Source organism: Equus asinus, chromosome 30 (genome assembly GCF_041296235.1).
Source record: "Equus asinus isolate D_3611 breed Donkey chromosome 30, EquAss-T2T_v2, whole genome shotgun sequence".
Classification (NCBI taxonomy): domain Eukaryota; kingdom Metazoa; phylum Chordata; class Mammalia; order Perissodactyla; family Equidae; genus Equus; species Equus asinus.
Window position 1 is genome coordinate 19,535,871 of NC_091819.1, and position 25,992 is coordinate 19,561,862.

The window sequence follows — 25,992 nt, forward strand, 5'->3', positions numbered from 1 at the left end:
GGTGCAGCCACTATGGAAAACAGTACGGAGATTCCTCAAAAAATTAAAAATAGAACTACCATACGATCCAGCCATCCCACTACTGGGTATTTATCCAAAGAGCTTGAAATCAGCAATCCCAAAAGTCCCATGCACCCCAATGTTCATTGCAGCATTATTTACAATAGCCAAGACATGGAAGCAACCTAAGTGCCCAGCAACAGACGAATGGATAAAGAAGATGTGGTATATATATACAATGGAATACTACTCATCTGTAAAACAGAACAAAATCATTCCATTTGCAATAACATGGATGGACCTTGAGGGAATTATGTTAAGTGAAATAAGCCAGCGAGAGAAGGATAATCTGTGTATGACTCCACTCATATGAGGAATTTAAAATTATGGACTAAGAACAGTTTAGTGGATACCAGGGCAAAGGTGGGGTGGGGGGTGGGCACAAAGGATGAAGTGGTGCACCTACAACATGACTGACAAACATTAATGTACAACTGAAATTTCACAAGATTGTAACCTATCATTAAATCAATAAAAAAACTAAAAAATAAATAAAACAAAATTAAAAAAAAAAAAGAAAATGTGTACATTGTCCTAAAAGTTTACAAAGACAACCCAAAATCACAGCAATACTTAGATAGGAATGTAACAAAATAATTCCAATAGTATCTCTTTTTGTATCGGTTCAGTCCAGAGTCCCCCACACTACTATTTCCATAATAGATGGAGCCTATTGAGAAAATTTCTGTGTCAGGGGTTCTAATTGCAGAAAATACCTGAGAGTTAACTGTCATACATCATTGATTCTAAGACATACTTTCCCACATTATAACATGTCTGAAATAGAGATTCATTTTACCAAAAAGAAATGCTATGTTATAGTTTAACTGACAACGTTTCACATTTCTTTGTGGTTATAATAATGCTGAATCTTTTAAGCAATGACATCTTAGATTCAATGAAATATGGTATATGCCAGGTAGAATCTGCGCCAAATGGTTTACACACATTAAGTAATGTGCATATACCCACGTTACAAGTGATGAAATTGAGTTTAGAAAGATTAGAGTAACTTGGCTGCTTATACCATTAAAAAATTGTAGCATGAGAACTCAAGTTTAAGACAGTCTGACTTTAGAGCAAGCCCTTGCTCTAGCCGGACTACACCATCTTATACAGGACCAAGAATTAAGAAGTGTGCAGAACCAGATCAGCTTCATATAAAGATAAATGTCAGGTGCTTAGGAAAGCCTATTTGACACTTTTTTTAAAGGTCTGTATTAAGAAAACACAAAAAGTTAAAAATCTATTTTTTAAATTACTTTGATCACAGTCAGTGGTGTGCTGGTAAATATTTAACAACTGGTTTGAGGAGGGATAGGAAGGGTAAATCCTAATTTGTAGTGTTCGCTGATTTTTAGAGTGTAAGTATTCTCATTGTGGCAGATTTCAAGATACCAAAGCGAAACAACTGGCTTACAAATTTCTTGAATAGTTAGTTAGTCCTGGCAAGCTGTAGGAGGCAGCTCCAGGGCACCACTGCCAGTAAATGTTGACTAATGATGAAGAAAACATTTTATCTCATGATCATATCTTATAAAATCTTACTTGCAACATTAATTCAAATTGACTGGGAAAGAAGGACGAAAAAACAATAAAATTATCATAAAACACATATAACAATGTGGTCGCCTGTTTAAAGGGAGGATGTGCAGAGGGAATAATAAATCTGGACAGGATATTTGTCTCCAAGCATATATTGAGCTTCTACAGTGAACCTGGCACTTTCAAGTCTATAAATAAACAGCATGAATGTGGTGGTCAAACCTTAAGGATTTTCTAAGAGAGAGGGGGAAAAAAGCTCAATAAGGAAATTCAGAGATTATTCTAAATTTGAGAGTGTTGCACATAATAGCAAAAGCTGAGAAAGAATGCCAAAATTTTTAAAAGCTTAAAAGAAAAAGAACCATGAGGAGGAAATAAGTTTTAATTTCATAAAACAAGAACCATTAAATTTAGAGAAAATAATTTCACACACTAAAATTGGATAAATAAAAATTCAAAGATAGTCAACTGTGATATGCAAGTTCCAACTGGAAAATGTGTTTACAAGATGACAGGCCAAAATGCCAGGACAACTAACAGAAGACTTAGCCAGGACAGTAGAAGTCAAATTCCATTACATAGGCTCTAAGGAACTATCTATAGACTTTTGTTGTTCTAGAATTTCCTCAGTTAAATATTGCTTGAAATTTGTAGGGTGTTGGCTGCCTTTGTAAAACAAAAAATGATCCTGTTTGAAAAGTGGTATTTATTTCAACTGAACAACTAACACTAAGCATGTTTTGTATCTCTGCACATCTTTGTTTTCAGAACGCACATCCACACTAAAAAGTATATTAATTCGGGTCAAGTATACGAACCTGAGTCTCCAGGGCTCTATGAACAGACCTTCCTAGACAGAGTCTCCTGCACTCTGCTCTGGGGCTTTTCAGGAAACACTTTGATGTCCTCAAAACAGCTCTTAGTTAAACAGAAGTTGATCGGAAAAGGAACCAAGAAAAATTTAGAAGGGATTCACTTCCTCCTTCACCTCGCCTCTCCATGCCCTCACCTCTGTGTGGTAAGACTCAGAATATCCTTTTCTTCCTAGTTAAAATGCACTCATCCTCCAGACACAGTTCAGGTCCCATCTTCTTGATGTAGGCTTCCCTGACAACTCCCGGCCACAGCAATCTCTCCAGACCCAACCGTGGTTGCCTGCACCACTTTCTTTTGGTATCTCATCAAATGGGGCCTGTTTTGACTCACTTGTGTTGACAGATATGTCTTGTCTGCCCAACAGCCCTGAGAGCAGGCAGGATCTGCATTTTGCATCATTTATATACCACCCACTGGAGTGCTCGGACATTCCTTCTTTTCTTCTTTCCTCCCTTCTACAAACGTTTATTAGCTAGCTACCTGTTCATCAAGTACCTGGCTCGGCACTGGAGAAAGAAACAAATGTGAATAAACCACAGTCCCTGCCCTTGAGTCCTCTTATGATCTCACCCCTCTTTATCTCTTCAGCCTCTCAACACTGTTCTTTCAGCTCTAGACAGGCTAAAGGCTACTCAGTTTTCTACATATACTATATGTCCTCTCCCCTCCAGGGTTTTGAGCTGTTTCCTCTGTGTCTAAGAATGCTTTGCCCTCTCTGCTCCCATTATATTCTCCATCTAGTTTATATCTAACACCTACTCAATCCTTCTGGTCTCAGCTTAGATGATACTTCCTCCAGGAAGCCCTCCTTGGTCCCCAAAGCGAGGTGCCCTTCTTATGTGCGCCAATGAACTGTTCCCAACATTGCACTTTCAAAACAGAGTCATAGGTGCCTGTTTATTCATCTGTGTGTATCACTAGAGTCTATTATCTACTTGTGCAGATCTGTGTTTCTTTTGTATATTGGATATGCGTCATCTGCATGTTTAGCTCCTGGCACCTAGCAGGTATTTTTTTTAAAAAGCATTGAATGAATGAATGAATGAATGTCACAAAGGTAAACAGGTTACTATCCCTGCCCTTGAGGACATCACCATCTAGTGGGGGAGACACAAACGCAAACAGATAAATCATTAATACAAGATGCTAAGTTTCAAAATAGATACATGGATAAAAAGCTGGGAGGTGGGGTGGTCCAAAGTGACTGATTCTGCCTGGAGAAAGCAGGTTCTTTACCAAGGAGGCAATATTTGAGCTGAGTTTGAAGGATTTCCAAGTGTACTGGGTAGAGAAGAGGCATATAGCAGATGCTCAGTAATTACTTTAGAATGTTCCAGCAAACCTCTGTGCAGGTCTATACTAGCCTTGAATGATTCAAACCTTCCAGCTGCCTTTTGGTGCAAGAAAGAAAAGAATAGAGTACAGCCAAAAATGAAGGATTCAACTATTTAGGACAGTGGGAAGGGCAGTATTTGTAAAAAGATGCAAAAACGCAAGTGTCAAATATAAATCAAATCAGAGGTTTCTAGCAGGACTATTATCCCTGACTACATCTATTGGAAAGAAACTGCAGCAAGAAGAGTGAAACACTCAATCGCCTGATGCCAATCAGTGTAAGGAGGAGAAATTAGAAGGCTTGAGAGAAGGAAGGTTTCACTAAACACATAAGAGAAAGCTCCTCAGCTATGGAATCTATAGTCTGTGAAAGTTTTACGGAAGAGGAACAGAAAGCCAACATTCAACACAAATCTAGCCTCTAATGGAAACTGTCAAGCATGTCACGTGGAGCTGGGTCAGATGAACACGTTATGACTCCCGCAGACCCTTGTCCTCTCCCTGCAGCCCTTCTGGCTGCAAGCAAGATGTGAAAGTGGTATTAATGAAGAAAACGAGCAAAAGGACACTCTTCTCGCTTTTAAGCAAACTAAGAAATTTTGATTAGTCCTTAATTTCTAGAGGAAATGAAATTTGAGGAAGTTTAAAATCACTCAGGCCACTGCTCTGGACTCCCCCCGGACCACGGTGTCACGTTTCGCATTCTAGAAACAGCTGCGTGTGTTCCTCTGTACACACAAGTTATTGATGTTGTTTCCTTTGCCAGGATTACTTTCTCCCCTCCCCCTTCTACCATTATCAATTGGCTAAAATCTATTCCATTTTCTAGACTCAGCTCGGACACTACATCCAAAAAGCCTTTTTGGAATGCCAAGTCTGCAGTATCTGTTCCCCTCTGTGGCCTTCTAGTATTTTTATCTGCTCTGTCTTGGTAACCCACCACCTCCACCAGCCCGGGGTCTTATGTATATTTCTGCTCATGGGGCCTCCAGCCATTCCTGGCACCTAATGGGCACCCACAAAATAGTTCTCAAATACATGAACAAATTAAGGAATATATTAAAGTGCTACTGGAAGATTAACTAAGTAACCTGATTAGAGCTGGGCCTCAGGAAGACAAAGCTGGCAGCAGTGTGTAGGATGACTGAAGTGGAAAGACAGCAGAATCAGAAGCAAGAAGAATCCAGGGGCTATAAAAACAGCTCGGGCTAGAGGTCATGAGGCTCTGGATGAAGGAGGTGGTAATGAGGATGGAAAGGAGGGGATCAATCTGAGGGACATTTTGGAAGTTAAATCAGTAGAATTTGGTGGCTGGCGGGTGAACAAGGAGGGGGGAAAAAGGAATATTTTTAGTTTTTCTGTTATTAAGTAGTCCAAGAGAAGAATAATGCCATTAACAGAAAGAAAGGAGTCTGGAATAAGAGTGACTTAGGGGCAGTGGAGGAGGGGAGAAAGATGACAAGAAGCTAAAAAATATCCAGAAATAAAGTGACCGAAGGGGAAGACAGGAGGCTGCAGCTTCACTGAAGCTAAGGTCTGGGAAAGCCTTAAGGAAAGAGTGCTCCAGAGGGCAGACACGATACCAAAGTCAAGAAAGATGTTGGCCTCAGCTCTCTCAGTTCACAAATCCCAAGGCAATGGCTTTTTGGACTTAGGGTCCCAGATTTAAATATAACTCCTTCCAACTGTTTGCCCTTCTCCTAACCTGCCCTTGATCTTCCACTATGAAAACCGCTGGCTGGAACTTATCACTCAACTACTAAACGACCCTGGGGATACTCTTTGATTTCATAGAATCTCTTAAGGATCTATGTCAGTTGTGCCCAAAATAAGAAAACAAGAAAAATTTGGTCAATTGGGGTATATTTTTATGTTCAAATGAAACCAAAAGTATTTAAACAATTAAAAATGCCCAGGTACTTGGTCTTACCTCTTCTGAAATATGCTAGAGAAAAAGGATATCAGAGAAATAAACATGCTTTTATTTAAACAAGACATATGGAGCAGAAGAAGTTTCCTTCATGAAAAGTTTCTCTTGGTTACTTAGGTCATATTGTGTCAGGATTAGGTTCAGCTACAATAACAGAAAACCCTAAAATAACAGTAGCTGCAACATGTAAAGATTTATTTTCTCCTGTAAAACAAGTCCAGATGTGATAGTCCATGCTTGACATGGCAGCTCCACGAAGCAAAGGAGACCCAGCCTCGCATCTTCACGCTCCATCATGGTTCAAGTCACTTCACTGTCTAACACGGATGCTGGAGCTACAGCCATAATGTCACATTCTAGGTAGGAAACAAGAAAGGGGAAGGAAAGACCAAGAGAGTTTTCCTCAGCTGTCTGTTCCTCTTTTAAGTAAACTTCCTGGAAATCCCTCCCAACAATTCTAACAATTTGTGCTCCATCTCATTGGCCAGAACTCAGTCATATGGTACACTCAGAGTCAAGAGAGGCTGGGAAATGTGGTTTGTTTTAAAATTGGAGCATGTGCCCCAGTAATATAGGCATCCCCTTGGCAAAGAAAAAGGGGGAATGGATAATGGGCAACTAGTAATCTCTTCCACAGATGCCAATTCTCATTGTTTTAAATATGGTGGCTTATTGACCTGACAAGTCCAAAACGCATTAAGGTCAAGGAAACGGAGACTTACACGTGGAATTAAAAACAAAAAACAAAAACAAGTTCACAGACACAGACAACAGATTGGTGGTTGCCAGAAGCGGGGTGGGGGGGTGGCGGATGAGTGAAGGGGATGAAAAGGTAAAACTTCCATTTATAAAATAACTAAGTCACGGGGATCTAATGTACAGCATGGTGACTACAGTTAATAATACTGTGACGCATATTTGAAAGTTGCTAAGACAGTAGGTCTTAAAAGTTCTCATCATGAGAAAAAAAAATTCTGTAACTATGTGTGGTGATGGATGTTAACTAGATTTATTGAGCTGATCATTTTGCAATGTAAAGAAATACCGAATCATTACGTTGTACACCTGAAACATATAACGTTATATGTCAATTATATCTCAAAAAAAAGTTATCAAGAGCACACACCCACAAATAAGATGATGAAGACTAAAAAGCACTAGCATTTACATATTTTAGCTAACTATGCTAATGTCATCTTTTCTTACGCCATTATAAAGTAGATTTTGGCCCAACATAAATATTGGAAAATATTGAAAATATATTTCTTATATTCAAAGCAGCAACAAAACACAAGGTTTAGCACAGTTAGTTCCTCATTTCATAATTGGTAAATGCCAGCAAAAAGGGAACTCTTCTTTGCCTTTCTAAAAAGTTTCTCCTTCAGCCAGAGATAAAGACAAAGATTGCCATGGCTAGCCTCTGTGGTAACCTGCTTCTGGAGAGAGGTTACAAGTTTTCTGCCGAGGAAGTAAGAGTCTGGCTGTTCTGCAAGCTGGATAATCACTTGTGACTTCAGACCTACTAAAATGCAATCACCTCTTCTTAGCCTTCACTCCCTTTAAATTCTTCATCGAATTCAACACAATAGATTCACCTGTCTGTGAAATTTTCTTCTCCCTCCGTTGGCCTCTGTGACATGGGCCTGCTATGTATGGTTGCCTTCTTTGACTGCTTCTTTTCAATCTCCTTTACCAAAGCTTCTTCCTCCATCCACCCCTAAAAACAATAGTCCTCCCACCTTGTTTCCCAGGCCCAATCCTTCTCTCACCCCATGTAGAAGCCGGTGGCACTTTCATCCCTTCCCTTCAATACAACTTCTGTGCCTGACTTCCACAGGGAGGTTCCAGCTTTGGCCTCTCTAATTCTACACTTCTATCTTCTGTTAATAAAAAACCTTTTTTTTTTAAACCTAGTTTTTCCACAGGCACTTCAAATTTAACGAATCCAATACTGAACTCATCCTATGGCTGTTTGCCCCCAAATCCATGCTTCCTTTTCTGTTCTCTGTCTTCACTGCTGACATGACACTCCCATCTCTCCAGTTCTTTAAACTGAACGCTTGGACATCATCTTGGGGCTCATCTTCCCTCCTCCATCCATATCTAATCATGCACCAAAAGTCCATTGATTTGGCCTTCAGAGTGGCCCTCCCTTCTCACTGTCATTCCTTCTTATTCGGAATACTGCTATGACATCTTGAGGTGTCTCTCTGCCTTCAGTCATGCCACATACTGCTATCCCATCATGTCCTACTTCTTCTAAAAAAAATCTTCCATTGGCGATACCTTGCACACAGAATAAAACTCAGATTACACTATTTGGACTTCGAGGTTCTCTATTATCTGGAACCAGTCTGTTTATCATTGTCCACACATCTTCCCCACTACTACTTTTCCACAGGGGAAGCCTAGCAAAAAAAATCAATCTCGCCCTTATTTCTCCCACAGCCCTTTATGAGTATCAAAAGTCACCCATGGTAGTCATCACACTCTGCTTTTTGTTCGAGTTATTTGTGTTTGTCTGTTTCCCCAGCTAGATAGCGAGTCTCTGGAGGGCTCATCCTTATCACCTCTCTGTGTTGACCACAGCACCTTTAGTTCTAATAAGAGATGTTATCTTCCATGGATGTTTGCTGAATGAAATCTAGTTGTATACAGCCCTTGCATCCGGCTCACACTTTAGTTCAGACTTCAATTCAAGGATGACGCTCAGCAAAAGTAGGAGGTAAAGCTTCAGCATCCCTCCATCCCCTTTCTCTGCTCTCCTTTCTTTCACTTAGAGATGCTCAGTGCCCTCACGTTCACCCCTGCCCACCCAGGCCTCTTACTGGGGTGCCTACATAGGCCACTCCTCTTGAGCAAATTCAACTCCCAGACCTTTTCCTTTCCAGTTTCTTACCAAAACCTACACACCCCTGGGATGGACTTTAGAGTCCAATCTCTTCATTTTCTAGATCAAGAGACTGAGGCCCAGGAAGGTGACATGGATTGCCCAAGTTGCATGGATTGCATCAAGCAGAGCTGAGATGGACCCCAGGTCTCCTGACTCCAAGTCCATCGCTCTTTCTTTCACACTTTCCCGCCCATACTGTGTCTCAACACCTTCTGCCTCAGGCTGCTGTTGGCAAGGACCTGCTCAGTAAGCATCTCTCTCTTAACAACGTTTATCAGTGCTCTAACTCACAATAATGGACCCTGGATAGAGTTCACATTAGTACCCTTCTGTGATTATTTTGTTCACAGTGCTTTTCCCAGCTCCTGTATTCATACCTCAGAGAGACGCTATCTATGCTGGGATATGTAAAGCCTGCACATTTTCTGCAACGCGCTTTCTCATGACTGTGTGGTTAGTGATATTCACTGTCTAACACAATCCTCCCACACTCCCCAGAAACCATGGCAGCAGAACTCCAGAAGCCTCCCCCCACCTCCCCGCAGCTTTACAACTTCCTGGGGGAAGAGTTCAGTTCATGAATGTGTTGTAATTTCTGTGACGGGTATCTAAAGTTCTTAAAAGCAGTAATGAATGAGCCTTTTCAATACCACTTGGAAGGAAGTCAGGGACTTCACCATTGAAACTGAGCAGTAATGAAATTCAATGGCCTGCACAGAGGAGGTATATGAATGCCTCAGGACAGAACAAAGGCCAGCTGAATCAGCCAAGGGCTGTTACTTCCACAAAATGGATCTACCTGAATAGGAACTTGAACAGTTTTCAAGGAATGACATCTTATCCTTCCAAAAAGTATCATGTGTTTGTTATTCATCCTGTAAAACTAAGAATCTAAATTAAATTTTATTCTAGTTTGGTATCAGTGTAGTGTTTTCGGGTTTAATCATCAGGACTGGATGATCTGAGCAAGCACTGGATCTTTTCAGAAGGAAAAGGGGAGCACTGGAAGCCTGCCTTTTCTGTAAGCTTTGATTATAGGTCTCTGATGCTTACGGAAAGTTACAGCACATCCAATCCAACCATATATTTTTAGGTGAAGAACTGATCTCTGTTAACCTGATAATATAGAAATTATCTTATTTTGTAAAAATCCTTCTACTCTAGAAAAAAGAATTAATGGAGTAGAAACCTGGGCACTAAATTATAGTTGTTAGTAGGACTAAGTGTGTGTCCAGGCCTGACAGAAACGAATGCTCTGGACTTCATCTATTTGCTTTCAACTTATTTCTGTCCCATTTTCTGTCACACAACATGGATGACCACTTCAGGTTTCCTTTGGGAAGCATATGAGTGTCTATAGTGCTTTGGGCTAACATTAAAATAATTCCCTTTTTTGGTTTTTACTTTTCAGAAAAATAATTTAAATGGACTTCAAGAGTCTTCTCAGGGACACAGATAAATTTCTTTATTAAAACAATTGAGATAAGACAGACTCTTGCTAGATGACATCGTGACTAATTGGACAATGTATGGGAAAGTAGTTTAAAAAATATAAAGTGCTTTGTTAAAGAAGCGGGTTATTCTATCTAATTTATGCACACATTCTATTCAGTGTATTCCTTCAGCAAATACTTACAAGCACTACGTGCTGGGTCCTACACTAGATACTCTGGATATAGTCTGTTCCTGATCCTGGCAACCCTCCACCCCCACCCCAACAAAACAAAACAAACAAAAAACAACTAAGTAAGATTCCCCTGTTATGTTCTGTCATAGCACTTCGTACTTTTTTCCTGCCTAGCATTATTACAATTTCAGTTAAACAGCTGAGTAATTAATTGCTTACCTGTGTCAGGCACTAGAATTTTAGCTTCATGGGAACAAGTATTTCACCTCTTTTGTTCTCTGCTTTACACTCAGCGCCTAGCGCGGCTGGCATAGAAAAGACGAGCAACAAATATTGAATGGATGGATGAACGAATGAATGAAAAATCAAACGGATGTCGAAAACACAGTATAATGCAGTATAACACGTACTGTATGAGGCGTGCATAGTACTATGAGAATTTACAGGAGGAGCACTGAAAGCCAGCCTTGACAGGGCTGATTTCCAGGAGAGAAATGAATCTCTTCAAACTCCGAGACTCGCAGGATACCGTCCCCCACTGGCCTGACACTACTTGAACCGGGCTTATTCTCTGTGACATGTCAGGATCGTGCCAACGTGAGGACGTCAATGAGACTGGTGAAACGACTCAAAGGCCGGCGCGGACAACGTCCAATTAGGTCATCTCCGGCTAAATGCCAGAACGAATAAAGGCTTCACCCCCGGCTGGATGCACACAACCGGGACTAAACTCTTCCCCCGCCTCCTCCACGTCGACGTCGCACCACGGACGGCTGGTCACGTGACCCGGACCGCTCCAGCCCGGGCGCCTGGGCCGTCCTGCGCCTGCGCAGTGCGCCGGGGCGGCGGACCGAGCGCGCTGACAGCTTCCGGTCCGGTTTCCCCGCCCCTGCCTGGCTGAAGCTGTGCGGGCTCGGCGGTGGCGGCCGAGGGGTGGCGGGGGGCAGGGCGTGGGCCGGTGAGGGGACTGCCCGAGCGGGTTCCCCAGAGCCATGGCCTGCTCCATTGTCCAGTTCTGCTACTTCCAGGACCTCCAAGCCTCCCGGGACTTCCTCTTCCCTCACCTGCGGGAGGAGACCCCCAGCGGCGCCGTGCGGAGGGACCCCAGTAAGTGCCCCCGCCTCGCCGCTCCCTTCGCCGCTCTGCTTGGCGGATTCGGGGCTCCTGCCTTTGCCCCCTGCGCCTTCCCTCTTCGCTGCGGGACGATCCCCTGCCCTTCTCGTCCTAAAGCTTCGTCCACCCTGGCAGCGTCGGTGTTGTCTTCCTCTCGCCCCAGCTTTCTCCGAAGCCACTCCGCCCTCTGGCCAAAAACTGCGTCCTGCTTCCTCTGGTCTCTGTCTATCCCACTTCCCTAGCCCCGCTCCTAGCTTCCTCTCCGAGTCTCCTCCGCCCTCCATCCCGGGGTCGCCTGTTCTCCGTGATCGCATCCTCCTCTCCATTCCTTGCCAGCTGTCAGCGCTCTACCCTGGTATTGCCTCAACCCCCACTCTCCTCCATCCCTGGGACTGTGGCCTTCTGCGATCTCCTCTTCCGAAAGTGTTTATCTTCCCCCACAGTCTCCTTTCTTTTAGCCCTTCCCCCCCATTCAGATTTAGAGACTAAATGACGGATTGACAAGTGACTCCTAAGGGGGGTGAGTAAGCGTCTCCCAAATAAGAAAAATAACCTGTCAGGGAGTGAGCAAGAGGCTACATCAGGAACTAAAATTACAGTAACATGGCCATGAAAAGTTAATTTGCTTTACTGGGATGAGAAACCTTCCACCTATTATTATCATCAAAGTGTTAAATAAGCCCTTGCTCACGTAGTATAAAATCCCCCATCTGATTTATTAGGTTCTGCATAGTTCCTGAGAAGTTCCTACGTTTCTCCTATTGAAAGGGTGTGTGTTTTGTGTTTATTGGTTTCTTCATATTTCCATTCTGAAGCACCTCTTTGGCTTTGGAGTATAGTGCTGTCATTTTGTGTTATACTGGAATGGTGACTTTTATCCCACTAAATAGGCCCCTCCCCCTTTTTAAAATTTGGAAGATATCCAATCAAAACTATGAATTTTTACTCTGCCAATCAGTAGGGCTGTGTATCAAATAAGGTTGGTGGTCTCTGCCCTCTAGGATCTTATAGTTTGCTGGGACAAATAAATTAACAGCTACTAGGCAATGTGATTGAGATATATATAGACAGAGATATAGATATAGATATATGAGGCACTAGGGGACAATTCCTTGAAGTGGTGATACTTAAGCCTACCTTTAAAGTAGTAGTTAGATGGGTAAGAGAGAGGTAATAGCATGCGCAGAGGAACGGAGGCCTGAAATGGAATGATATTTAGAAAACTAAGGAAAGCCGAATGGCTGAGTAGGAGGATGTGAGGGAAATGGTAGGGAGAATAAGACTGTAAAGGTGGTAAGGAGCTCCATCTTGAGAAGCTTTGTGAAAGTAGTGGGGTGCCTCTGACAGACTTTAAGCAGAGAAATGACGTGGTCAGATTTGTACTTCATATGATCCCCAGAGTTTTTGAATACCTGTTATATGCTTTCGCAGAAGTGTGGAGGAAAGAGAGGAAACAGGAAAATTGGTTGGGAGGTTTCCAATAACCCGTGCAAGAAGTGATGTGAGCTTGAACTAAGCCTCAGCGGGACTTGAGAGGAAGGGCTAGATTAGAAAGATATTAAGGAAGTAGAATCTGCAGGACCTAGTGAAGATCTGGTGATGGGGGTGCAGATGCTGAGTGAGAGGGAGTGGATGGTGCCTTTGGCTTTTGGCTTGGGCCACGGTATATACTGAGAGAGAATGAAGGACATAGGTATTGGACGCATTTTAAATGTCTGTGGTATGTCCAAGTAAGGGGACCAGTCGAACGCTAGATAAAGAGGTCTAAAACTTAGTAAGGATCCCTGCCCAGAGGTGTTAATTTGGGAGTGACCAGCAAAAAGTGTGAGTTCAGTTTCAAGGGTTATCTAGTAAAATGAACTGAGTAGTGAAGATGTAACCTTGGAGGAGCTCTGAAGTTTAAGAGTCACGAAGAGGTTAATGGGAGGAAGACTGAGAAACGGTATCAGAAAGAGGAAAACGAGGTGAGAATAATGCCCCAGGAGCCAAAGGAGGAGAGAGTTTGATGACAGGGAAGAGTGGTCAGCAGTTACCAATGCAGCAGAGATCAGCTTAGATAAGGTAGAAAAGTGCTTGGTTTTGGGAAAGAAGATGTGACTGGGACCTCAGGACAGTTTCGGTGGAATGGTGGGAGTAGAAAGCATATTGATAGGATATTGAGGAGTTAAAAAATGAAGTTGACTTTCAAGGAGCCAGGTTGTAAAGATAGTAGGTGTGGGACTGTAGACGGGGGATGTAGAGAAAAAGAACACATTTTCTCTGTCCCACAGCCACTCCCCTGGTCCAGGTCACCGTCGTCTCTCACTTGGGCAATGGCACCGGTCTTCTTCTAACAGATCTTCCTGCTTCCACTCTTGGTTTTCTGTAATTAGTTTCCAAAAGCGGTCAGAGTGAGCTTTCAAAGACAATTTAGATCATCACACTCCCCCCTTTGTAACCCTCTGTGGCTTTCAATTACATTTAATATAAAATCCAAAGTTCCTATATGGTTTACAAGGCCCTTGAGGCCCTGCCTCCTGCCACTTCTTGCATCTCATACTCCTGTCCCCTTATTTCTTATGCTTCAAGCACACTTTTTTGATGTTAAGCCAGCCAAGCTCATTTGCTCCTGAGGCCTTCGCCCTGGTCCCTGTCTCTGCCTTGGATGCTCTATGCAGATCTGTGCATGCCAGCTGCATCTTGTCATTGAGGTCTCAACTCAGATGTCAGCATCTCAGAGAGGGCTTTTTGGTTTTTTAATTTTTTTTAAATTTTTTAAATTTTTTTTAAAGATCGGCACCTGAGCTAACAACCGTTGCCAATCTTTTTTTTTTTTTTTCTGCTTTATCTCCCCAAACCCCCCCATACATAGTTGTATATCTTAGTTGCAGGTCCTTCTAGTTGTGGGATGTGGGACGCCACCTCAACATGGCCTGATGAGCGGTGCCATGTCCATGCCCAGGATCCGAACCCTGGGCCACCGCATCGGAGCGCACGAACTTAACCACTCAGCCACGGAACCGGCCCCGCCTTTTTTTTTTTTTTTTTTCCAAAGATTTTACTTTTCCTTTTTCTCCCCAAAGTCCCCCGGTACATAGTTTTATATTCTTAGTTGTGGGGTCCTTCTAGTGTTGTGGCGTGTGGGACGCCGCCTCAGCACGGCCTGACAAGCGGTGTCATGTCTGTGACCAGGATCCGAACCTGCGAAACCTAGGCCACCGAAGCGGAGCGCACAAACTTAACCACTCGGCCAAGGGGCCAGCCCCCGGAGAGGCCTTTTTTGACCATCCAATCTAAAATAGTCCTACCTCCTTGATGGAATTTGTTGCTTTCCATTGTGTCATCTTGTTTATTTTCATCACTGTGTCTATACTGTCCAAGATGGTAGTCTTGAGCCACATCTAGCTGTTGAATCCTTGAAATGTGGCAAATGCTACTGAGGAACTGAATTTTTAATTTTATTTAATTTAAGTAGCCAAATGTGGCTAGTGGCTACCATATGTGACACAGTTATAGATTCTAAAATTTAGGCATATACAGAATGAATACTTGTCGAAGGTCACACAGTGAAGGGTAGCCTTAGGATATGAACTCAATCCTGGCAGTTGGGAATGTAATCATACCCTAGACATCTAGATTAATTTGCAGGATGCTTATGGGTTTGCAAATATGATTTAATTTAGTACCCTTTTAAGTCAAATTCTTAGGTTTATGTATGTTGGTATTATTATGGCTACCATCAGTTCAAGAAGAAAATAAATGGAGAAAGAACTTCTTAATCAGTGAGCCTCTTTGCCAAACCTGTATTTCACCCTTAAAATGGTGCTTTAATTTACACATAAAAATCAGAAAAATAGCTTGTCCTACTGTAGATAATTTACTTGGGATTCTTGGAATGACCAGGGCTGTGGATTTCAGCAGTCACCCCAGGCCATCTTTTACAAAACATCAGGTTTTATAAAGAGCTCTTCCTTAAGAAAACCTGAACCTTAACTTTTGTGAGGGTGAAAATTTAGAGCGTAAAAATGAAGTTAGAGCAGGTAAGCAGGACCTGCCTTAAACTGCAGACAGTGTTTGGCTTTGCTGCTTCTCTTTATTTATGAGTGTGATAAGTGATTACGTTATTGGGAAGCAGAAATCAAGAGATCACTTTATTTTCCTAGCCTGTATAGTTTTAAATTCTTAGCCCAGCTCATCTCTAGGGGCTATGTAAAACCAAAAAAAGAAATCTCAATTACTTGTCATGAATTGTTTGTCCTAGGTAAGTGATAATTTTGAAGGCTTACCTGTTGGTTTAATGATTCATTTATTTTAATGTGGATGGCTGCCATAGTGATACTTGGTACTTGGGCACCCAGGACTCAGTGCTACTCTCTTCTGTATTTGAATTGTCAGAGAATAACAGTATGACTTTATATTACTTTGTGTCTTCAATTATAAAAAGAGTCTGTCTTCTGTTGCTTTAAAAGAGATCTTGAACCTTACTAATTCCCAATGTTTAGTGATAACTATTAAAATTGTTTCTACTCAATCAAATGTTGTCTATTTCAGACAAAATTTAGTCTCATGCTTTGAAATATTAGAGATGGTAGTAGTGTGGGTCCCCACTTAATCTATGGTGACATAATTTCCAGTAAGACTCGATTTCTAGACCAGAGCTTTCTGATGTTAATAATTGAGTTGGGGAAAAAAAATACATGTACAAAGAGGGAAAATCAGAATATTTGGAGGTAATTTGGGTATTATAATATTGTGAATCTCTTAATTTACCTAATAGTAAAATAATTTCCTGTTGACATACTAAAAAGGTAGACCAGCTTTCCTTCTTATCTCTTTTACCAGAAAGATAAAGGATAAAGCATGCAGGGAATTACCTTGGAGTCATCAATTAAGGTCATGTTTTAATGCAGTCACTGAGAAAAGTGTGCTTTTTAGGATAACCTAAAATTATGGAATTACTTTGCATGATGGGATACTACACAGGGTATAAAATACCCATTTTTTATACTTAGGGAAAATGCTTTTGCTCATTTGAGGTCATACTGGGGAGAGAGAAGTAATCTGGAAGTAGAACATTTATGGGAATTTCAGAAAATTTATAGAGTTATTGGCTTTCGTTAGCTATTTAAAATTGGAAGAGGTTCTTACAGATAAAATTTTATCAATGAGGAAATTTAGACATGAACAATCTAATTCCTTCATTCAGCCAATATTTATTGGGCACCTACTACGTACTAAGCACAAAGCAGTCTTAAAGGTAAATAAAATTGGTCCTTCTCTTCAGGGAGCTTTCAGCCAGTAAAGGAGATAAGTAGGTAAAGTTTTATAGTTTTACGTCTTATATTTAGGTCTTTAATCCATTTTGAGTTAATTTTTGTGTATGGTGTAAGATAAGAGTTCAACTTCATTCTTTTCTATATAGATGTGCAGTTTTCCCAACGTCATTTGTTGAAGAAACTGTCCTTTCCCTATTGAGTGGTCTTGGCACCCTTGTCAAAGAACATTTGACCATATATGTATCCGTTTATTTCTGGGCTCTCTATTCTATTCTACTGGTCTGTTTGTCTGTCTTTATGCCAGTACTACACGATTTTGATTACCATAGCTTTGTAATGTGTTTTGAAATCAGGAAGGAGTCATCCAACTTTTTTCTTCTTTTTCAAAATTGTTTTCACTGTTTAGGGTCCATGTCTCTTTTTTTTTTTTTGAGGAAGACTAGCCCTGAGCTAACTACTGCCAATCCTCCTCTTTTTGCTGAGGAAGACTGGCCCTGAGCTAATATCCATGCCCATCTTCCTCTACTTTATATGTGGAACGCCTGCCACAGCATGGCTTGCCAAGCAGTGCCTTGTCCGCACCCGGGTTCCAAACCCGCGAACCCCAGGCCACCAGGAAGCAGAAAGTGCAAACTTAACTGCTGTGCCACCGGGCCGGCCCCCACGTCTCATGTTTTATGTATGCTATGATTCCAAGAAAAAGGTTGGGAATGGTTGAGCCATACAGAAGAAAGTCTTCAAACATTTTGCTTATATACACCCCAAAAGAGTTTTTCAATAGTATGTACCCCTTGCACAAAAGATGTAATTTCTGATATACTGTAAACATGGCCATTTAATAAATTTATGTCATCCTTTTAAGTTTATTCAGTGAATTCTAAATACTATAGGGAAGTGATACCCACAAATATCCATTAAAAAACCTGATAAGCACAACCAGAGGGACCTATAACTAGAATATACAACTATGTACTGGGTTGCTTTGGGGAGAAGGAAGAAAAATATGATGATCTTCTCTAAGAGTAATTTTATAAGTCTTTTTTTCTCATTGAATTCTTATTTCCATTCCATTTCCTCCACAAAATGCTATTCTAATGTAATATAGATTTTTATTATCAGTCCAATGATTTCTCTGCAAAAAGGGATATGAATTGAGAAGAAATAGATTTCCTGTGGTCATAAGGCTCTAAGTTTTAAAATTTTTCTTCTTACTTGACTGATTACAATTATTATTAGAAGCAGATAACAGAAAAAACAACATACATACGTTACAAATTTTGATAAATGACTATTAAACATAAATAACAAGCATTATTTGAAAATGGCCAGATGAGAAGGATGGAGGAGTTTACAGTGTCTTGCTTAAAGAGAAAGTTTTTTAATGCCTTGGAGTAACTCACTATAGTAATATTTGGAAGGTGTGAGAGGTGAGCCTTTATTTGGTAAACTGGGAGAAGGTGGGGTGGGAAAGTTGGCACTTTCCTAGGCATATCTGGAAACGGAGTTTCTTAAAACTATCTGTTCCCAAGTAACTCTTGGCAAATTTCCATGTAATCCCCAGATACTCCTACTTCCATCTGAAGACCCAGCTACTGCGTAAAATCTAACCTCCTCTGCCAATCTCTCCAGCTTCGCCCTTTACCATACCACACTCACCCACCACAATTTACTCTTTGCAGCTTTCTGAACCCCATGCCATTTCATATCCCTTGCATGACCATTTTTTCTCCACCTCATGGACATCTATTAAACTATTAAGACTTGGTGAAAAATGACAGTTCTTCTGTGAAGACTTTCCTGAGTCACCTATATAGAATGAACCAACATTCCTTCATTCTCCACCTATCATGTGCCAAATTATATCATAAAACCTCTTCATGACGTTTGAAAGCTTCGAAAAGGAAAGCGACGAGAGGGAAAGCTTTATGACATTGGACTTAACAATAAGTTTTTGAGTATTACAGCAAAAGCACAGGCAACAAAAGCAAAAATAGACAAATGGGATGGTATCAAACTTTAAAAGTTTTGTGAATCAAAGGATGCCATTGACTGAGTGAAAGGCAACCTATGGAATGGGAGGAAATATTTGCAAATCATATATCTGATAAGGGCCTAGTGTCCACAATATATAAAGAACTCCTACGACTCAACAGCAAAATAATCAAATAACCCAATTAAAAACGGACTAGAATAGACACCTTTTCTTCAAAGATATTATATAAATGGCCAATAAGCATATGAAAAGATACTTAATATCACTAATCATCAGAAAAATGTAAATCAAAATGACAATGAGATACTACCTCATACCTATTAGGATGGCTGCTATCAAAAAAACCCAGAAAATAACAAGAATTGGCAAGGATGTGGAGAAATTGGAACTGTTTACGCTGTTGGTGGGATTGTAAAGTGGTGCAACTGCCATGCAAAACAGTATGGAGATTCCTCAAAAAAATTAAAAAACAGAATTACTATATGATTCAAGAATCCCACTTCTGGATATGTATCCAAAAGAATTGAAAGCAATGTCTCAAAAGAGGTATTTGTACACCCATGTTCATGGCAGCACTATTCACAAAAGCCAAGGGGTGGAAGCAACCCAAATGTCCATTTACAGATGAATGGATAAACCAAATAGGACATATACGTACAATGGAATATTACTCAGCCTTAAAAAAGGAAATCGTATTGCATGCTACAACATGGATGAACCTTGAGGACATTATGCTATGTGAGATATCAGTCACAGAAATACAAATACGGTATGATTCCACTTATATGAGATATCTAAAGTAGCTGAATTCATAGAAACAGGCAGTAGAATGGTGGTTACTCGGAGCTGGGGGGGAGGGAGAAAAGGAGACTTGTTTAATGGATATAGAGTTTCAGATTTGCAGGATGAAAAGGTTCTAGAGCTCTGTTTCACAACAACGTGAATATACTTAACACTACTGAACTGTACACTTAAAAATGGTTAAGATGGCAACTTTTATGTGTTTTTTAACATAATAAAAAAGTATCAGTGTGGTAATAAATAAATAGATCATAAAAAAATAAATAAAACAAAGCTGCTCATGGTAGAAAGTGACCTGCCTGAGGTTCCAGTAGCCCCAGGCCCTACCTGGATGTCCTGGGAGCTGAGAAGATCAACATCTTGGCTCACCTGTAATCCATTTGCAGTTTACTGGGAATCTCTGCTCTAGGCAGAGGGTAGCCATGATGGTTTTAAGCAAAAGTATAGCATTTCAAGATCTGAGTTGTAGGCAGATGGATTTGGTGGCTGTGAAAAGGGTAGGTTGGGTAATTCAAAACTAGAGGTAGGTGACCATTAGGGAGGTGTTTGTAGAAATCCAGATCAGGGCCTTCAGAAGTAAAGACAGGACTAAGGCAGTAACAGTGATGATGGAGTTTGAAACTTGTTAGATTTAGCAAAGGCTAAAAGGAATTTGAGCTGAGAAATGGGATAAGCAGGCTAGTAATTTAGAGACATTTCCTTGTCAGCAAAGAAGAGAATGGTTGGGAGTGGTGGGTGAAAGTGGAGGTAGAATGACGAGTTAGGCTGCCGTTGCGGTATTCCCAAAGGGGAGATCCTCTTTTCCTTGGATTGGTATTCCTCAGATGTTATTTAACAGTCTACACAGTGACAATCCTGGATTATAAACAGCAAGTAATTTTTGAATGACCACCATACTAACACCATTTGGGACCACTGAGACCCTAACCTTCCTCAGAGAAAGGAGTCCTTGAAACTCTTAAGTGTCTTCCATCCCCATATTCCTCCTTTGAGAAGACCAGAAACAGTCCCTTGAACATAGATCACTTTTCTTTGTGCCGTGTGAGTCTAGGTCTCACATCTGAATTCCCCAGAAGAGAGAATCTCAGGTCGAGAGAGAGGGAATTGCCCATTATCGCATTTCCTTTTTTTTAAGTATATAAAATCAGACACCTTCTGGCTACTCATGTCCCAGCTTCCCGATGTTAAAGCTTTACTGCTGTGCTATCCAATATAGTAGCCACTAGCCACATGTGGCTATTTAAATTTAATAGAAGTTAAATAAAAATAAAAATTCAGTTCCTCAGTCATACTAGCTATATTTCAAATGCTGAATGGCCACTTGTGCCTAGTGGCTGCCTTATTGGACAGCACAGATATAGAGCACTTCCACCATTACAGAAAATTCTACTGTAAAGTGCCACCTTGGTGAGAATCCTTCCAGACTTTCTGCTTAGACAATAAACACACAGACACACACACACAAACACACACACACACACAAGCTTGCTGCTTGGGTATTTATTTTTAATTTTATATCATGATCTTATTTTTATAAAATGTATATACTGGAACATTTTTTTGGTTTACTTAATTATGTAATGTCAGCATCTTTCCAAGTCTGTGTATACAACTCTGTAGCATTTTTTCTCACAGCTGCACATATTCCATCAGAGACTCTAGCAGGCTTTATTTAACCATTTACCTATTAAAGAATATTTAGAGTATTTCTGATATTTTTGCTATAAGAAAATGCTCCAGTAAACATCCTTATGCACGTCTTTATGTATGACGCTAGTATTTCTGTCTGTAAATTTCTGGGATTGGAATTGCTGAATAATAAAAATTCACATTTTAAATGTTGGTCAGTTTCCAAATTACTCTAAAAATTGGTCAGGTTCATTCCTGTCCATGGTAAACAGAAGTGCCTATTTACACACATACTTGTCATTATGCTATATTATCAGTTTCTTTAACTTTCGCTCTTCCGATAAATGAAAAATGGTTCTTATGTTATATTAAGGTTATCAGACTTTGTATTTTTTTTTAAAGTGCAGGTAATAGCAAGATTAAGCTGGTATTGGAAGAATTTAGTTTAAATGTAAGGAAAGTTTTCTCACAGGGACAGTAGTTGAATATTAGAATGGGTTAAGTAAGGAAGATGTCAAATTGGCTTCTTCAGAATATGCAAAAATTAGCTTTAGCTAGTGATGTTTACAAACCTTCACCCACATTTCATAATGGCACACCCTGCCTCACCTTATGAGCTATGCTTTTTTCTGCTGCTTTGGATATAATAAATCAGTAACATATAAGTATGAATATAATATACTATAATATGTACTAATAATATGTATTATATTCAATAACTTTGGATATAATAAATCAATAACACATAATTATGAAGTTATAGGAAACAATTATAAAAGATGTATAAGTTCTTTCTAATATACATAATATGTTATTGCCCTTAGTGACTTTCTTTGAAAGACAAAATGAATAGGAAGGAGAATAGCGCATATTAAATTTCTTCAAGTCTATAGATTTTTTTGTTTTGTTGTTTTTGTTAAGGCAGATCTAAAGATTTCTTAGGTTTTTGGGCAAAGGGAGCATGTTTATTTTTATAAACTTTTTAGAGCTGGAGGATATACTTGATTTCTGCTTTAAGATATTCTCAGTTCTGTCATTTTGTGAATTGACCATCGGACCATATTTTCTTTACTGAGATATAGGAGGTGAGTTATTTGGCAACAAGAGTCATGAGAATTTTAGAACTGAAAGGGACCTTAAAGATCTAGTCTGATTTAATCATCGTGTTTTGAAAGAAATAAACTCTTTTGTTGAAAATGAGATGGCCTCCTCATTTTAGATTGCTACATATTTTTGTGCTGAAAGGAATATTCTAATATGAAATGTATTTTCCCATGTTCAGTCTCCCAAGAAATAGAAAAAGATTAGTCATTCTGAGACATAGGAAATTAAGAAGCAGCTTCTCTATTCTTTAGTCTTTTGTTTGTTTGTTTGTTTTTTACTTTGTATTGCTATATGATACTTTCCTTGCCTTGGTCAAGAAGAGCCAACTCAAATTTGTTGAACCCCTGAATTATTTACAAGTCATAGGTTCTAAAGGTTCTTTCTCTTTATAGAAACAAATACATTATCTGTGTTTTTTATTGTCTCAGAACGGAAATGAATTTGCTTCTGTGCTAATAAGATCTTTTATTAGAGCATGAAGATTAAATTGTTTTCCTTTTCTAACATTTAATGATTTTAGTTTCTCATTTAGTTTCTGATCTTGACATACTCATATTGGAAAAAGCAAATGCTGTCAAATTAATTGCCCACTTCTAGAATTCAATTTCCTTTCTAGCTTCAGGTTCTTGTTAAATGAAATACACTCAGTTTATGAGGACAGACTGTTCAGAAGCAAATCAGAATATTGTATTTTTTGAATGAAATAGAGCTGTGGAAAGCAGAATTTCCTGTCTGAGCTTTTGTTGGTAGAATAATTCATTCATTGGAAATACTCCTAAAAAAGACATCTACAGTGTTTTTGGTGATTGAATTAAAATGTGTTTTCTCTTTGGTTTGAAGGTTTCAATGACTATATCAGTTATCAAGTGAGAAACTGAGCAGTTTTTTAATACTAGTATAATCTGATCTCTTCAGGGAAAAAATCCTCTGCAGAAGGAATTGTAGTTCCAGTTTACATTTTGAAGTCATTGGTTTTATTTATTCAGGAAAAACGTTTAACTTGGTAAGAACAAGGGTGTATGCTTATGTTACCAATTATTCTAGACAGTTCAAAATATCCTTTTCAGTGATGGGTATAAAAAAAAGCTAAGGATTGAAAAGTCGAGTTACTAATCAATGAGGAGGTAGTTGCTTTTTGTTACTATTATTTATAACTTCATCTTGTTCATTTTTATTTCTCTCCATATCATATAAGTTGGTTGGAGATGAGCTTCTGATTTTTATTTATATACGGAACAGTGTGATTTAAGATGTGGTATGAAACAAGAGTGAAGGGTAATTTCAGCAAACAAGGTGGACCAACAAAGTGTTTTAAGCTGGCAAACTTCTTGAAAGACTCAGATCTTCAACGCAGTCCTTGATTTTGTGTGAATTTTAAGGAAAAATTACTAAGAATGTGAAACAAATAGATTTTAAAGGAAGCTCACCCCTCAAGATTTGTCTCTCTCCCCAAATGAAAGATTCAAAACTAAGCAGATATGTCTCATGTACTTGGAAATACCATTTTTTCAGTAGGTTGTACAGGAAATGAGGTGGGACAGCCCAGTCAAAGCGTGAACTTTTGAAATATGTTGCTTACAGCTGGCTGCTGTCCTGGGGTAATATAGTCGTAAAATGATGGCTTTAGGAGCAACAGCTGGCATGTGAATCATAGCATGAAGGTAACAGGATGAGGGAAGCATTTTCCTGACCTATTTTTAGATTGCTCCAATAGGCAATATTTGCTGTTTTTAGTATAACCTGTTTTATTCACGGTTGGCAAAAAAGAATCTTTGCATTATACAGTATGGACACAATTTAAGAATGATGTGGATGTTCCTTATTTTTCTTCAAAATCATATGGTGTTTATTTGGGAACTTAGTGTCCTTTGTAATTGTTTTTTCTAGCCTACCAAAAAATTAAGTTATTGAAAGTCACACTTAATTCAGTGAGCATATTTGTTTTCTATTATTGATGCAGGATATTTTGTTAGCAATGATACAAGTGTTGTTTTGAAATGTTGAATATCCGTTGTGTGTATATGAAATATAAAGATCCATTAATCCATGTCAACCCATCTACTTTGATCTATGTTTCTAGAGGATCTTTTCTTACGTAATCAAATTCTGCCTCTTAGACTTGAATTAGAACAAAAATACTCTATTTTTCCTTTTACTTCTTAATCAAAACCAAAGCTAAGAGTTGGTGCTTTTTAAATTATTTTGTCTCACTAGTTAAAATGGAATGGAGTAGAAGAGAATTAGCAATATTGTAATTTTACATACAAAAGTTATTTGAAAAAGATGGTTTTGATCCAGAATATAAAGTCTGTGTATGTAAAGTTTAAAAAAATAAAGTTTTATTGTTTTGTATTTCTGTGGAAATGCAAAAGGTTTAGAATTGACAATTCATCTTTTCATTATATTTAAAAATATTAATTTAAATCCTGCTGCTTTTGTGGGAATATGTGGGGAAGTGTTTGGATAAGAAGGTAATTTTCAGACTGTACATTCATTCAACAAATATTTATTAAGTACTTATGATGTCCTTGAAAATATTTATATATGTCTGTATAAGTATTTGTACACACACATTATACACTTTCCCTGCCCTCCAAGGCTTAATAGTTGTCTCAACAAGTTGCACATTTATGATAAATCAGACAAGTTAACAATGCAGCAAGTGACCCAAAGCATTTTATAACTAAGTTCTGAAAGAAAAAGATGTTCAAGTGCTGTGGTTTCACAAGAGGGAAGGATCGTTGGTGGATGCAAGAAGACTTCATAAAGAATTAATCTGAGTCCTGGAGGAGAAGTTGCATTTGGAGAGACAGAGACAAATGGGAATGCATTTTAGTTCGCAAATATGGAATAGACAAAGGCAAAGAAGAAGAATGAGGAATGAGGATGGTATTTGGAGAATGATAATTCTAACAGCCATTAAGGGTGTCTGTGTGCCAAGCACCTTTCCTAGTGCTTTGCATATATCAACCCTAACAACAGTATGAGCTAGATACAGTTATTAACTCCATTTTGCTAAAGAGGAAGCTGAGGCAGTAAGAGATTAATTGCCCAAGATCATATAACTTTTTAGGGGTAAACTGGGTATCCAAGCCAGGCAACCTGACACCAGAGACCTAATAGTTGTTCTAGACCTGTGCTGTCTCATGCTGTAGCCACTAGCCACTCATGTGCTATTGAACACTTGAAACGCGGCCAGTCCAAACCGAGATGTGCGCTTAGTGTAAAATACGCATCGCGTTTTGAAGACTTAGTATGGAAAAACAATGTAAAATATCTCATGAATAATTTAAGGTTGATGACATTGAAATGATAATATTTTGGCTGTTTTATGTTAAATAAAATATTAAAATTAATTTCACCTGTCTCTTTCTGCTTTTTAAATATGGCTACTAGTACATTTAAAACTGCACGTGTGGCTTCAGTATACTTTTATTGGATAGTGCTGCCCACCAGAGAGTGAAGAGTCTCTCTAGAGTGAAAAATACAAAGAAGGGTGATGGCCACACAGGGAAACAGGATGTTCAGGATCAGAGTAGACTGGCACTGAAGTCACCCTTGAAGTTAGAGTTCCTTGGAGGACCTGCCTCAGATTTGCGGGGTGGGGCCCACCCTGAAACCAGCCATCCTTAATTCACTATTTTAATCTCTTCCATGCAGAGTTTTTAGGCCACCTAGAGAGGGAACTGCAGAAGAGACTGTAACTCTGGTCTTGTAAAGGCAATGAGTGTGAATGCCGTTTTCTTAATTTGCTCATCAGTTTTGTTGAATTGGACTTCATTGTAGAGGACATAGGCAGTTGACGACAGTGTCATTTGAAGATTTGCTATT

At 39.5% G+C, this 25,992-nt stretch overlaps 1 protein-coding gene and 1 long non-coding RNA gene across 2 annotated transcripts in view; one reads left to right on the plus strand and one right to left on the minus strand.

Annotated features, from left to right (window-relative positions):
• The window catches only part of LOC106829574 (uncharacterized), a 28,137-nt gene extending 17,321 nt beyond the window's left edge, over nt 1-10,816 (minus strand). Inside the window, exons 1-2 of the long non-coding RNA XR_011499487.1 lie at nt 10,677-10,816; nt 10,486-10,571 (exon numbers count right to left, since the gene is read on the minus strand). This is a non-coding gene — a long non-coding RNA (uncharacterized lncRNA). The remainder of the gene's footprint in view (nt 1-10,485; nt 10,572-10,676) is intronic.
• A 289-nt stretch (nt 10,817-11,105) lies between these two features.
• RAB3GAP2 (RAB3 GTPase activating non-catalytic protein subunit 2) overlaps nt 11,106-25,992 on the plus strand; it is a 100,446-nt gene continuing 85,559 nt past the window's right edge. The window contains exon 1 of the mRNA XM_014838706.3: nt 11,106-11,373. Coding sequence (XP_014694192.2) covers nt 11,259-11,373 — 115 coding nt within the window. The 5' untranslated portion in view covers nt 11,106-11,258. The remainder of the gene's footprint in view (nt 11,374-25,992) is intronic.